At 43.6% G+C, this 15,985-nt stretch overlaps 1 protein-coding gene across 2 annotated transcripts in view; it reads right to left on the bottom strand.

Annotated features, from left to right (window-relative positions):
* EBF2 (EBF transcription factor 2) overlaps window positions 1–15,985 on the bottom strand; it is a 218,056-nt gene that overhangs the window by 41,034 nt on the left and 161,037 nt on the right. For both annotated transcript variants that reach the window (XM_020875761.2, XM_020875762.2), the window contains exons 8-10: window positions 5,399–5,516; window positions 3,716–3,846; window positions 2,656–2,782 (exon numbers count right to left, since the gene is read on the bottom strand). In XM_020875761.2, coding sequence (XP_020731420.1) covers window positions 2,656–2,782; window positions 3,716–3,846; window positions 5,399–5,516 — 376 coding nt within the window. The remainder of the gene's footprint in view (window positions 1–2,655; window positions 2,783–3,715; window positions 3,847–5,398; window positions 5,517–15,985) is intronic.

The raw sequence follows: 15,985 nt of genomic DNA, 5'->3' as shown, positions 1-15,985 counted from the left end.
TATATGCACACAACACCTGGCTCCAAACATCTATAGCCCCACTGAGTATTGCTTGTTTGTTACTTTGAAAGAGAATTGAAGATTAATTGCAATGCAGTGTTTATTCATCCTACCTATCACCTTACAGGGCAGACCTGTCATCCATATTACAGTGGGTGCATTTGGGAAAGCAAAACTCTATGTGTGAAGTGAAAGCCATTCCTCACGTGACTCCAGGGACAGTCCAGGCTCCTGTTTCCTCCTACCTACTGACCACTCCCTTTCTGTGTCCTTCACAGGCTCCTCCCTGTTTTCTTGAGCCCTAAACTTAGTGCTTCGGATGCACCTGCCATCTTTAGACCTCTTCCATCTTGTAGCTATACGCCCTTCCATGGCCCCTCACCCAGCTTTAAATCTCATCTGCATGCTGACTACTCACTTGTTTGGCATCCTCAAAGTTTTCCCATGCACACCCCTGTCCTACCTGCCTTTCCTGCCTCATTTCCCATTGAATCCACTCTGGCCACACTGGCATTCTTGCTCTTCCCTAATGAGGCCAGGCTTATCCTTGCCTCTCAGACTGTCATCTTTTCTCTGTCTGGGACATTTGCCCCCAACCGATGGACTGCCAGGGGCTATTCTAGCTAACAATGGTGAACCACACAGAAAACACAGCCCTGAGGAGGCCTAGGGATAGAGGAAAGGTGGACGGACAGGAGAGGAGGTCAAAGAGATAAGGGGGGTGGGGACAGATTTCCACCCCTGCGATATACATCTTGGGATTCCCTGGTGGCTCAGATGGTAAAAGAGTCTGCCTGCAGTGCAGGAGACCTGGATTCCATCCCCGGGTTGCGAAGATCCCCTGGAGAAGGAAATGGCAACCCACTCCAGTATTCTTGCCTGAAAAATCCCATGGGCGGAGGAGCCTGGCAGGCTACAGTCCATGGGGTCACAAAGAGTCGGACACGACTGAGAGACTTCACTTCACTTCACTTAAATACACATCTCTGCTCAATGTTCCTTTCTCAGAGAGACCCTCCCTCATTCTCTATCCCTTCCTTGTCACTGTCTGAAATTATATCATGTATGTTCTGTGTTGACTGTCTCCACCTATAGTATGCAAGGTTTATTAAGATGGAGAGCTTTATCTTGCCCACTTTTATATCCCAGAGCCTAGAGCTGTGCTAGCCCGTGGAAGGCATGTAATAAATGTTCATTTGAATGACTGAAAAAGCTGTATCCCTTTGGGAGCTAGAATAGTAAATATTTTATTGCAAGTGCAATAGAATAGATCCACAAAAAAGTAATCCAACCAAAACATGCCTATCTCAAGAGAGAAAACTCAACGACAAAATGTTAAACATATACCTAAAATCATCCTTTTCCTTCTACTCCTAATTGATTGCTAATCAGACAATTTACACTTAAGTAATAATAGGAGGCTAAGTCCAAATGAGGAAGAAAACACTATAAAATACATTATTAGAAATTTGTAATAGGCCTGATATATTTTCTTGGTTTCTATACTTCCTTCCCTATATGTCTTATTTTTTTGTTCAGAGTAACAATATTCTGACTTCCCTGGTGGCTCAGTGGTAAAGAATCTGTCTGCCAATGCACAAAACGCAGGTTCAATCCCAGGGTCAGGAAGATCCCCTGGAGGAGGAAATGGCAACCCGCTCCAGTATTCTTTGCCTGGAGAATCCCATAGACAGAGGAACCAAAGAGTCGGACACGACTTAGGGCCTAAACAACAATATTCTAGTGGGTCTCCCTGCCCTCAGCTGTTCCCCAGCTAACTCAGGTTCCCTTTCCTGCCATGCCTTGCTAAGTTCTAGTCTAAGTTCCATCTCATGGATCCCCACAGCTGTTGAACCAGCTTTTTCTCTCCTCCAGACATCAACTCACCTTATCCTCTGCATCTTTGTACTTAAGACTCCCAGAGAAGGAACACGCTTCCTTTTTCTCTTTGCCTGCCCAAATCCTCCCATCCTTAAAAATGGTCTTCAGTATCATCTCCTCCTTGAACCCCATCCCTCTACTCTAGTTCATAGTAAACTCCCTTTTTGTGAAATTCATATTCCATCCTTTGGAAATACTAAACAATTTGAACACTCTTAATTCGCCAGCTGCTCTGTTGCCTTCTCCAATAGTTTCTAAATTTCCAAATAGGGACCATGTCTTCTATGTTATTGTACCTTCCACCTGGAAAAAAGTAGTAGATACAATGTAGGCGTTCAATAAATATTGAACCAATTAGATCATTTCTACTTTCATAAAGTTTTAATATAATTTGAATCCCTCTGTAGCATCATTAGGCAACTTTCCTGAATCCTTTTCAAGAAAATTTTGTTATGGCCAGCAACTCTGTCAAATATTTTATCTGATTTGTTTGGATAAAAGTCTATTATAGCATGGTTCCAGCTGAGTTAAATTCATAAGGATGGAATCCTGAAATGAGCTGCCATGACCATTTCTCAGACTGTGTAGAAATTGCTTACACAAAATACAAAATTGGATCAACACACCCCCTTTCAATGCCTATGACCCAGTCCACTCTTGCCACACCAGTAGAAAGACCTATAAAAGTTAGAATGATTATAAAGTGGATAGACTAGGAACCAGAGCAAAAGTGAACCAGGAACCAGTCTCCCTTGGAATAATTGTCTCACCCACCTGTGTAAATGAACCTCCCTGGAGCTCCTTTGCAGAACTGTTTGGATTTATAAGACAATGTCACTTCTACAACCCCAGGGATGTGCCGAGGAGGAGTCTGCACTCTGATAGCATGAGGAGTTATTAGCTGAGGAATGAACAGGCAGGGAAATAAAGTATTTATTATATGTTATCATGGATATACTGAACACAGAAGCATCATCCACTGCTATCTCCCAGAGCAAACTGGTGCACTCATGGCGCCCCATGTGCCATGAACGCCCTGTCCCGTTCCACTCAAGCGTTTCTGTCTCTCACCCTGGAATTACCTTTCAACCCAACCTGTCTATCCTTCCCTTCCTATTAGCCCAGCTCAAGTACTGCCCCCCCTCCTGTGTCCACCTAACCCCCATCCCTGTAGCCATTCCCTCCCCCAGTTCCTACACTGCCATGAGCTCACAGATTGATTTGGCAATTTCCATATCCAACTTAGCACTGTTATATATCTTGTTGTAACTTGTCTTGCTTTTTTTTCTCATCACAGTAGAAAAATTGGAAACTAGAGAAAAATTTTAAAAAAGTTACCATTGCATAACCCAGAGACAGCCATTATTCATCTTTGGCACATTTCCAGTACTTTTCTAAGGATGTGTTATATATTTACATTTTACATCCATAGATACTGTTGTCCTGATTTTTTTTCATTTAGCATTATAGTTTAAGCATGTTCCCTTTTCCTGTGTCATTTAGAAATCTTTCAAATATAACTTTTAAGTAAATGATGATACGTCATCATTTATTTAACCATTCTCTTAGTACCCAATGTCTAGCCAATTTCTAATTTTTCACAATTATAAACAATACTTATTACAGTGAATATTTCTTTTTAAGGGATCCATGCCTGCAGGAAATTGTGGCTTACGTGTCTTTTAACCCTGCTACCCCACTTATAATAAGTACTCAATAGTGTGTGTGTGTGTGTGTGTGTGTGTGTGTGTGCTCATGTTGCTGACACTGCAGAATCAGTAGTTTCCCCAGGTCAAAACAAAGGAAACCAGGGAAGTGAGTTGTCTTTGCCTACCTCACTCCATACAAGCATGGTCCCAAACACCACTTGGAGGCCATCAAAGAAGTTGTCCCCAATAATGATGACCATGGCTCCTCCAGTGGTCCAGCCTTCACTTGGGCTAATGGCTTTGATGCATGGAGTTGCTAAAAAGATAGGAAAGAAAAAGTCAAGTCTGTCTTTTGGTGGTTGAAGTTTGGAGTTTGGGGACTGACTGCTCTTGAAAGCTCTTGGTTATCTAAGAAGTTCAAGTTGAGCTTTGCTGACTTGCCATCATTCCCTAATTGGTTGTTGGTTTTCACCAGGTCATTAAAGCCTAATGAGTTGACCACTATATATGAAAACACTTAGCTAATTGTGCAAAGGGTGTTTTTAAATCTCTGTTGTTTTTCCCCATATTTTATAAGTTGATCACACTGGAAATGTGTAAATCCCTTTTCTCTCCCCACCTCCTCTGCCCCAAGATGTTAAGATTTACAAGGTCTGTTAACGTGCTAGAGAAAGAAGGAGAAAGTAAAATCTACCATAGTTGAAGACTTTTTTTTTTTTCTGGCTGTATCAAGAGACAATCTCTAATCACTTTCCTAACTTTGTAGGAAGGATTTTCCCTCCCTTCTTCCATATGTTCGAGGCCTCTGGACTTTACATCCCAACAGGAACCCAATATGGTTTTCAGGCCATAACTAAAGTCAATCCATCACTCCATTTCCAGAGCTGACAGGGTCAGAGGTGGAGGAGAACTTTGGCAGGACTCCAAAAACATGAGCCCCCTTTGAACAGCCAGTCAATCACATCCAATCAGTCAAAAGAAACTGGATGGGTTCCTAGTTCTGAACCCTGGGATTTTCTTCTCCCCTTTCAGTGCCCACTGCGGGAGAATTAACACCACTCCAAATTCTTTACTGATTCAATCATTTTCTTTCAGTTCATTAATTCCTATTTGAAATGATACAAGACACATTTTAAGGGCTGAGTTGGGGTGGGGGCTGGTGGGCAGTATACAGCAAGACAGTACACAAAAATAGGAGCCTCACCTAGCCATTCATTCTGTATTACAAGAGCTTCTTACACCAATGAGTTGGGGAGCATGCACAAAAAAAGAACTTGGATGGGATTTGCTTAGGTTTGTCAGTTATCTTCCTTGATATACTTTAATTTTTCAGACAACTTGAAGTTTAACTGTTACCGGTATTCCTAATTACTTTAATGCACTTGGAAAAATTACCCAGAGCAGACCATGATTTTTTCTTGTCCAAGCAAACAAAAATCAATTAGTGTCAGTTTCATTCTGCACATTGTTTTGTTTTGCCCACAATCTGTTTAAGCACACATCTGACACTTATTCATACATGTCTGGCATGGTAATGTTCCTGTTTAACTAAGATGTCATAGCACTACATTTGCCTGAAATGCCCACCTAGCAAAAAAATAAAGAGAGAGAGAGAGAAAGAAAAACTGACAGAATTGAATGAAAGAGCCAGAGAGTTGCAAGGGCCTGAACATTGGCTGGTAGATGTGTGGGGGCCATAACAGAGCAGGCAGAAGTCAATATTTACAGCTTCATTTTAAAATCCACACAGTCTTGCGGACATTCTCCACTCCTACTCGGAGATATCAATTCAAATTCAAACCAGGAAAAATTTGTGAAGAGCGTCATTTGTCTGCCAGGCTCAGTCCCTCCGGAAAGCACAGCCCTACCTTCCGACGGGTCCAGCCTTCTGGCTCTCCGTCCATGCTTCGAGTTGTTGTGAACAAACATGTTGTCAGAAACAGCCAGCACATGTCCATCCACATTCACTGTTGTTGACAATACGACCTGCAGATTTCAATGAAAAAGGATGGCAGGGAGGGGGTTGAGTTAATTTCTCAGTAAGTCATAAAAGTCACAAAACTGTTTTGTCAGACTTCCGTGTGGCTAATGAGAGATGGACCAGAATTTAGGGACGGGCCTTGCTGTTGGCATCTGAATGGGTTCGCCTCCTCCTGTAACAGTGGCAGAGCATTATGGAAAAAGAGGCCACCCTTCACCCATGTGTTGTCACCTATTTGTGCTCAAACTATGCCCAGGAGAGGAGGAAGTGGGGAAGTTGGCAATCTGCCCATGGGTTCTAGAAACTTCATCTCCATCAAAGGACTTGGACCATCATTCCCAGGTGACCCTCAGGCTGGAGTCACAACAAGGAGCTGATTGTGTCTGATCAGGAAGTTAAGATGGAAATGCCAGCTGGGAGTCACTTCTCAGGAGTGGGTTCTTGAACATCTGACATTTGCTAAAGTAGTGCTGGGCATGCATGTACTGCCTGGTGAGTTATATCTGGTTTTTCCCACACCATAGAGCAGTGACTGAGATGCTCAGACTTTGGGTGAGAAAGTAAAGTTGTGGAATTCAGCGTTGAAAACGCAGGACATTTAGTATCTAACCAGATGAAAGGAGAGAGATGGGTGTGGCACAGTGGAAGGGTGTGGATTTGCAGTCAGAGAGAACTGAACCCAAATCTCACGCCTGCTCCTTCTGAGTTGAGAACCTCTGATGGATTACTTGGGCTTCCCTGGAGGCTCAGACAGTAAGGAATCTGTCTGCACTGTGGGAGACCTGGGTTCGATCCCTAGGTTGGGAAGATCTCCTGGAGAAGGGAATGGCAACCCACTCTAGTATCCTGGACTGGAGAATTCCATGGACTGCATAGATGGATTATTTAACCTTTTTGGATCTCCACTTCCCCAGTCTGTAAAACATACACAACACTGCCTATCTTGTGCTGAATGGGATAAAAGAAGAATAAAATGAGAAAATACATGTAAAACATTCATAGATGAGTTCCCATCCTCGTGGCCTCACTCCCGCCTTGTTTGACCAATCAAGAGGACAGAGGACTTTACTCATGGAGCCCCTCCAATAGTCTAAGCTCTGGGGCAAGAGAAGGCTCCAGTAGGGGGAATTAACCCCCACATGTTACAAGGCATGGTCCCTACCCTCAAAGAGCTCACTCTCACTCTGGAGGAGCATGGTGAACAAGTAAAGCAAGCAGCATATAGAATGACGTCGGTCTGAGTTCTATGTGTGCGCCGTGCATCAGGGTGCGAGGGAAATTCACAGAGGTGGTGATCAGTCAAGGCTGGAGCAGTGGGAAAACACAGCAGAAATGCACGGACTTGGGCACATTCACCACCTTCTTACTGACCCAGGAAGGTGAGTCACTTGTTAGTTACATGTGGCAATTTTTTTTTGTTTGAGAAAGGAACTTCTTATATACATACTCAAGTATATGTATAGACCTGAGGAAAGACATTGAATAGATATGTCCACTCCCAAATTAAACTCATTGATACTCTACTTGGAATTTTTTGGCCACCCTTGAAGAGTTTGCCTGCAATGCAGGAGACGCGAGAGACCCAGGTTCAATCCCTGGGTCGGGAAGATCCCCTGGAGAAAGGCATGGCAGCCCACTCCAATATTCTTGCCTGGAGAATCCCATGGACAGAGGAGCGTAGCAGGCTACAGCTCACAGGGTCACAAAGAGTTGGACATGACTGAAGCAACTTAGCACACACTTCCTTACTTATTAAATAAAGAGGGGACAAACCTGGACCTTGCCTTACCTCTTAAGAGGCAATATTTTATATTAATACAAAACAAGATTCACTCAATGGCATGAATTATTTCAAACAAACAAAATAAACATAATGAATCTCCTTTTAAGTGAAACTTATATGCAATTACTGTACAATTTTGATAAATGGATATACCTGGTAATCCAAACCATATCACAATATAAAACATTTCTGTTTCCCCAGAAAGTTATTTGGGCCTCCTTTCAGTCCATCCTACCCAATACACTTTTCTAAAGCAATACTCTCCTGATTTTTTTTAACCTCAAATAGGATTTCAGAGGCCATCCTTTTTTTTTTTTTTTCAATTGAGGTGTAGTTGCTTACAATATTGTGTTAGTTTCTGATATACAGTGAAGTAAAATTTTTTTATGTATATTGTAATATAATAAGGATTTGGAAGAACCCTTAAAACCATGAGGCCCCAAAGTATGTCACCTAGCCTGGTGCCACAGGCATGACAGTGGCACTCAGGAGTTTTTATACGACACAGTGGGCTGCAGTTATTAATTCAGACACAGTCCCTAAGTGTCTGCTAAATATCGGGTATCATTACATCAGGCCTTGGAGACTCTAAGACCACAGAACGATGTGTTCCTAGTCGACGAGAGTGTCTCCCACACTTCAGCTCCTCCACTAGTGCATTCACTACCTGTTTCATGTCCCTGCTCACTGTGAAATCAGAATGAACTTAAAGGAGCCTCCATAGTCATTCAGAAAATTACTATCAGTGTAATTGCTCACGATTCAGGGATGCAGCCGTCTAGCTCCGAGTCTGTTTTCAATTGTGTCCTTGTTAACATATTAAGAGTCTGGGGAAAGGCCTTCCAGAAAGTTCCTATCATGCAGTGGCCACCATAAGGCAAAGACCTGCATCACTTTCTGCCAGGACATAAGGCACATACTCTCAGAGGGCCTCTCAGCAGAGCAGAGGGTGGCATCGCAGTCAAAGGGAGGAAGGAGCCGAGGGTCTCCTGGTTCCCGGAGTTAAGATGAGCACGAAGGCTGAAAGCAACCTCCTCTGTCTCTGCTTACCCTCTGAAAATAACAGGAGAAGGTGGAGGGGAAAAGTGAGGAATTGGATCAATTTTATAAATTGTCTGCATGAATGGACACTGCTCTCATCCATGGGGAGAAAAGAAAAAAACAGAAGGTGCTTCAGGCTTTCACTGCTAATGAGCTGTGCTGGGCACAAGGATGGGAAGCCCGGCCCAGGTGAGGATTATGTGGACATGAAGAGCGTTCTCCCCGAGACCGCTTTAATTCATTCCACAGGCTCCTTGTTACACTGTACGTTCATGCTCCTCGTGCATTCCTGCCACAAAATATGGGGCTTTCTTGAGCCAGCTGATTTCATCATTGTCCATTTGGGTGGAGTGAGACTCAGTTCCAAAGAGAACATTTCCCGAATGACATACCCTGATGGTTCAGATGCACTTCATTATTTTCTATTAACAATGGAAATAAATTTTAATCTCTTGCTGGCTAGCGCTGGCCTTTCCTGACAGCAAGGGAATTAACCTGAATTATTTCAGTGTCTGCAAAATTTATTACAAGATTTTAAATTATGTCCAAATGTATGTGCGTGTGGCTGTATATATATTGATACGAGGCAAGTCCCCGTTTTTTAATATTCCAAATATCTTAAGACAGTGAGGTATCTAGGAAGGCCTGCCAATTTAACTGAATTTGCAAAATGTAAAGGATTTGATACACAAACTCCATCGAGTGAAACCAGACATATTTGATTGTTGTTCGTTTTCTTTTGCTTTTAAGGAATGGTTGTTGTTCTTGTATGTGAAAACACACACAAATACTGACTTTTCCATGCATTCCTTCTCCTTCTGAAAGAATGAAATACATGAGGGAGGCGAAGATACATTTGGTACACTCAAAGCTTCCAATTTAACTTCTTTCACTGTTTTCTGATGAACGATGACAACGCTGATATTATTCTATTCAGAGAAGTTAAAGTTTCTGAATGTTTGAAGACTGAAGGAAGTGGACTGTGCATTCCAGCATCGTCTCCCTCCCAGGCCTTCCCCTTCCACAAGCCAACTTCTTTCCCCCAGTGAGTATTTCCTGGGTCATGAAGGCTGACCTTTCCCATCTGGAATCAATCAGTCAACCCCTGACAACTTCCTGAAACACCTCACTCCATTTCCTGTTCTCTCCCCCTTCTCCCTTTCCCCCTGGTTTGCTTCACTCTTCAAAACTGCAGGCCACAGCAGCTTAATGTTAGAGGGTCAGACACAGTTAGACTCCAAAACACTACACAAGGACACCTTTGACCTTCAAAAATCTTTACATCTTAGCCAAACAAATCAAGGTCAACATTTCTTACCATTACCTTGTTAACTATTTGTAGGCATCTTTGCCAACGATCTTCTGATCCTGGAATCATCCATACCACTTGTTCTTCTAAAATCATAAACTGATCTGTCTTAGAAGTAGCAAGTGGAGTATTGACAAAGCGTGCCATTAGGAGGTACCTGAAACTAGAAAATCTTGAGTATTTTAACAAACATATGGAGAGTATTCCTTCCAAAAGGACTTCTCAGTCTCATCAATGTCTCCTATCATCTAAACCTGATACCTGGTTTTTCTAAAGCTCTCAGACTCTCTTGGCATTGCTGTTTCGCTGGCACAGTCCAAAGGATGACAATTAGGAATACAGATGTCCATAATTTGTGTGGGATGGACCCCCGGCTTTTGCTGTTGACACTGGTGACAGCTTTCATTTGTTTCTCAGAGTCTGTGTATCTGTATTTCAACTCAAAGCTCCAGTAGGAAGGCCTGCAGATCTGAAAACTAGCATTGTAGGTGATGGCTGTCCCCCACTGGTACACTTCAACTCAACACATAAACAATAACTAACGATGTTCACGCAAACGGGTTTCCCAGGTGGCTCGGTGGCAAAGAACCTGCCTGCCAATGCAGGAGACTCTGGGTCGGAAAGATCCCCTGGAGAAGGAAATGGCAACTCACTCCAGTATTCTTGCCTGGGACATCCCATGGACAGAGAGGCCGGGCAGGCTACAGTCCATGAGGTTGCAAAAGTGTCAGACACAACTTAGTGACTAAACAGCAACATTCACACAAATATCATTTATGACTCCGTTGCTTTCAGTCAAGGTGCCAAGAAAGAGAAATAGGGATCAACAGAAATCACTTTCATTTTTTTAAAGCGAGAGTAGCTTTCCACATTTTGCCATTCCTCATTTTTGCTTAGCACCATCTCTCATTTTTAGTGAGACCAGATCAATCAATAGGAACCAACTGGAGCAGTTGGCACAGTGACAGTACAGATTCCATTTTGAATCATCCAATTAAATGGGAGTTTTAGCTAAATATACAGAAATGGAGACATCAGTAAAATGTCTGTGTCTCCCCTTAAAAAAAAAAGTAATGTAAGAACAAAGGCTATAACTGTGTTAGCAGTCCACTCAAAGTCCTCAAGAAAATGGATGGCTTTCTCACATTATATTTTTCTTCTTATCACCCAAGAGCAATCCTGTGACCCCCACTCTAATAATTTATGCAAAGCAGGAGCTGAGTTGTAAAGAGCTCCTTCCTGACTATTAAAGGCCATGGTGGGAGTTACCCTTTTGGTGGACACATCTGTTAATCTGCCTGTATAACCAGTTTTCCAATAGAGAAGCTGTTCCTTTGGTATCAGCAATGATATCATATGACAGGAGGATTTTTACCACCCTGATTTACTCCCACCCTTGGGTTATTTTGGGGACTCCCAGGTGGTGCAGAACCCACCTGGCAATGCAGGAGACTCAAAAGACTCAGTTTGATCCCTGGGTGAGGAAGAGGCCTTGGAGGAGGAAATGGCAACCCACTCCAATATTCTTGTTGAAAAAAATCCCATGGACAGAGGAACCTGGCGGGCTGCAGTCCATGGGGTCACAAACAGAGTTACTTTTACACCTCACTCTGAAATGTCTATGGATTTTTGGAACATCACACTTCAAAAAAAAAAAAACATCTATGCTTCTCAAAACTCTGTAACTGTATGATTGAGTTGAGTCAGAGATCAGCTTGAATCCTATTCCCAGCCAAGCTTTCTCAGCTCATACCCAGGTGTTCCTACAAAGACACTAAGTCTCACACAAGAGGGTAAAAGAAAAAGAGAAGTCAAAATGAAAAATGTGTGGAATGATTAACTGGTCTGCTCTTGGAAACAGACGAGAAACCCAGTGTCTATCTCTGTAAGTCGCTGGAGAATCATCACGTTGGCTGGAAGCCTCCCTGAATGGATCAGAGCTCTGGCTTTGAAAATACACCCAATTCTACCATTAGTCAGACACATTTCCCCTCCATTTCAACAAGGGCATGGACAGAGGAGCCTAGCGGGCTACAGTTCATGGGGTCGCAAAGAGTCAGACATGACTTAGCAACTGAACAATAATAACAAGAACATGTACCTTCTAGCTGAAGGTGGGGGCCTATGGTAGTTTAATCTATGTAAAGTTACAATATGTAGCATTGATAGCCCACTCGAAGTGGAAGGCTCTGATACCTACTTATAAACATGCACCCACCAAGCTAAATAAAATGGCTTCAAAAATTCCTGTTATTTTGCCAAGTATGGAAAAAAAATTCTTTATGACATTTTACATCTGGAAATGGAATTAAATTCATGATGTGCTTTTCCCTTATAACTGTTCAGTTGCTCTATATGTTATTTCAGCTTTCCCAAAGCATAACTATTATGTGGGATTTTATTTTCCACCTGTGGAAGGAGGAAAGAGACACAGAGACCATTAAAGGGACAGAGAAAATCAAGACAAGCTCCTGGCTGTGGTGGGCGATCAGATTTGGGAGTCCACACTGTGAGAAGAAATACTCCATTGAAGTTTTTATACCCTGGCGAATTCTCACATTCGACCGGGGGAATCTGATGAAACGATTTTGTCTAAGCCTCCATAATTCAACCCAGGCAAAGAACAAACAAACTAGCTACTGCAAGTTGTTTCCCTCTGCCTTTTATTCTTGGCACACATCATATTTTCAAGCCAGATTTAAAGCCCGGATTCTGCTTTGTTACTAGACTCCAGAGTCTCCAAAATTACCTTTAAACACCTACATACCCCGTAAGTATGGATTCTGTCATCTTTTTTTTTTTTAAAGGAATTCCCAGAATTCTTAGCAATTGCTGTTGTTTCATATTCCCCGAGGCTACATTTTCTGTTCAGTTGAGTATCAAGTAGCAATCGAGAGAACGCCAAGTTGATTGCTGTTGAGACAGATGTGGGGCGTTCTGGAGTTGCTCACAGCCAGGGAGGGGGGCCATGGCATTCATGACCTAAGCACTGAGAAGATGCGTTCTGAAGTCACCAGACAGCTCTGTTCCAGTGGGTCAGAGGCATTTTGTGACCTCCCAGGCACTGTGCCACATGCAGGGCAGGTTTTCTGTAGAAAACCCTGTCCTGCCTCACGGTGCTTACCACACAACTGGTCTGCGTGTGTCAGTTGCTCAGTCATGTCCAACTCTTTGTGACCCCATGGAGCCCACCAGGCTCCACTGTCCATGGAATTCTCCAGGCAAGAATACTGGAGTGGGTAGCCATTCCCTTCCCCAGGGGATCTTCCCGACCCAGGGGTTGAACCCAGGTCTCCTGCATTGCAGGCAGATCCTTTACCATCTCAGCCATCAGGGAAGCATGCAATCAATACAGCAGAACAAATGCCACACTGGGACACCCCCGTGGCCCAGTGGCTGAGACTCCAAGTTCCCAAAGCAAGGAGCCTGGGTTCGATCCCTGGTTGGGAAACAAAGATCCCACAGGCTGCAATTAAGACTCAGCCTAGCCAAATAAGTAAATATTTTTTAAAAAAAGAACAAACACTATACATAATCATGAGGTATTACTATATGGTAATACATAATTGAGGAGAGCTATGTGGCCACTGCATCCTCTAGGAGTCCAAAAGTAAGAAAATTAACTTGCACTGAAGGCAGTAACCAACATTTTCATCAAGGAAATGAGAGCTGAGACAGCCTTGAAGAGTTGAAAAACTCGTTATGCAATTCAAGGTTGCTGAAACGATTATTCTGGTAAAAAAAAATTCTAATTGGCGTTAAGTGGGGCAATATGCCAAAGAAGGTTTCTGCTGGCATATTTTGGCAAATTTGGCTTGGGATGGACACCTTTTAGAGCTTGCTTGTAAAAAAACAAACAAACAAAAAACAAAAAACCCAGTTGAATATGTACAGAAATCAAGTGGCAGTTTTTTAAACATTTTTTTATTTCTTTTGACATCTACACACTGCTTTATTTATTTATTTACTTTAGGCTGTGCTGAATCTTCGTTGCTGCACTTGGGCTTTCTCTAGCTGTGGAAAGCAGGGGCTACTTTCTAGCTGTGGTGCTGGGGCTTCTCTCCGTGAAGCACAGGGTCTTGTGGGGGCTTCAGCAGTTGGAGCATGAAGGCTCAGTAGTTGTGGCTCATGGGCTCCAGGGTGTGCAGACTCAGTAGTTGTGACGCACAGGCTGAGTTGCTCCGTAGCATGTGGGATCTTTTCAGACCAGGGATCAAACCCATGTCCCTGCTTTGGCAGTAGATTCTCATCCACTGCACCAAGGAAGTCCTCAACCTGCTTTTTTAGGTCATCATGAAGCCCAAAGGTCATTAACCTGCTTTACAACCAAATTTGCCTTCATCCCAAAGGCCAGAGATATTGATACTTGCTATATCCACCTCACCTCATTGTATTCCATCAAGGTCATTGCTTTTCCCATCTGAAAGGTACACCAAGTGGGATGGTTATGGTCAAGGGCAGTGTTTTACTGGCAAACATTTTGAGGGCCACAGAGGAGCCTTAACACATCCAATGCAGTTCTTGATTTGGCTGGGCCAGTCTTTTTCCCCAAATGCTGTCCTCAGGGACCTTGTGAATCACCTGGTATCCATCAAAATCCAGGAACATGTAGGCTCCATGAGCAGCTTAAGAATCTATGCACTCTTACTGCAAGACTAAGAAAACTTTCCTTTCTGGGAAGTTCTGCAGCTGATGGTCCTGGAATATGTTCAAGGGTTGGTTTTAGTGCCCAAATTTGAGTCTCTTAAAATGTTGGGAAGATCCCCTGGAGAAGGAAATGGCAACCCACTCCAGTATTCTTGCCTGGGAGATCCCATGGACAGAGGGGCCTGGCGGGCTACAGTCCACGGGGTCATAGAGTCAGACACGACAGAGCAAGTAAGCGCAGCGCAGCTCGAGACTGACATGGAATCTCCAACTAACTAACTAACATGGAATCTAACTTGAGAGTTAGCGAGGCAACAACCTGCTTTGGTTTCTCTCCATTTTCTCCCACAAATAATTCAAAACCCATTTCTTATGTGAACTGGTCAAAATCCTTAAACCCTAATTCCTATCCCCATTTGAGATATCAAAAGCGGGGGATGAGGGGTGGACAGATACGTCCCACAGAGAAGAGCTTGAAGGAACCCACAGCAAGCTTTCCCCAAGCTTAAAGCATCAGGCTGAGCAAAAGATCCCTGAACCCTCAGAGGTGGTTGTTTGGTTTTTTTTTTCCCTTACTCCAAATAGATAATTATTCTTTCCTAACTTGGACTCTCTGGTTTGTTCTCCCACCAGATAATGGACTCACCTGTTGATCAGAGAGGCCGTAAGTCAAGCGGTTTTCATTACGTGCTTGCAAAGTGTGGCTCAGTAGCCCCGAGCCTTCCCATGGTGGGTGAGATCACACAGCAGCTGCGGCGGCTGCTGCTCTGAGAGATTTTGAACTGAAGAAACCTGCAGGCAGCTGGCGCTGTATTAAATTTTTACCATTTGGAGTTAATTTCAACTCTTGTTTCCCTCTTCCACGGTGTGAGAGAAACATTCACCATTTTTTTACTCAAGGAAAATAGATGGTGGTGCCATGAAAAGGTTTTATATAAGAGCTGGGGTTTAGGAAATCGTACGGGTTTGTTGGATGGAGCCTGGCCCTGTTCCAAGACATGAGCAGCCCTGCCCTTTGCTCTCACGTCGATCAGTCAAATAGACGAATGGCCGCTGCCCAGCTGTGTGGACTAAGGGTCTCTGCCATCTATCCATGCGAACTTCCCCATTGTTCCTATGTGCTGGGTGCATCCAGCACACTGCAGTCATAGGCTCTAGGATTCCCAGATTATCCAGCTATTCCAGCGATGTCAGTCCATCCTCACACGCCTCACTTCCATTCTCCATGCTGATGGAGATGACTGTAGTGTCTTCTGAACACCATGCATTCCTGCTCTCTTTCCCAGAGGTCTACCAGACCTGCTCGGCGTGTCCTGACAAAGCACCAACCCTTCCCCAGCTCCTCCAGGAACCCCCCAATGAGGGTCCTTCCAACAGGCCCGGGGTTGTGTACAGATTCCCATAACCAGACAGGCATCAATTCAACCCTGATTATCTTTCCCAATTTGGGCCCGGACATGACTTCTTTCTTTTTTTAAAAAATAATTTTATTTATTTTTTACTTCACTGGGTCTTTGTTGCTATTCAGGCTCTTCTCTGCTTTGGCGAGTGGGGTTTTGGTATTTGGACTTCTCACTGCCGTGGCTTCTCTCTTTGTGGAGCATGGGCTCTGTCTGGGGCAAGTGGATGTCAGTAGTTGTGGTTCCCAAGCTGAAGAGCACAGGCTCAGCAGATGCGGTGCACGGGTTTAGCTG

This window comes from Odocoileus virginianus, chromosome 31, assembly GCF_023699985.2.
Source record: "Odocoileus virginianus isolate 20LAN1187 ecotype Illinois chromosome 31, Ovbor_1.2, whole genome shotgun sequence".
NCBI lineage: Eukaryota > Metazoa > Chordata > Mammalia > Artiodactyla > Cervidae > Odocoileus > Odocoileus virginianus.
The sequence above is the reverse complement of the archived record's forward strand: the minus strand, read 5'-3'. Positions and strand labels throughout refer to the sequence as shown.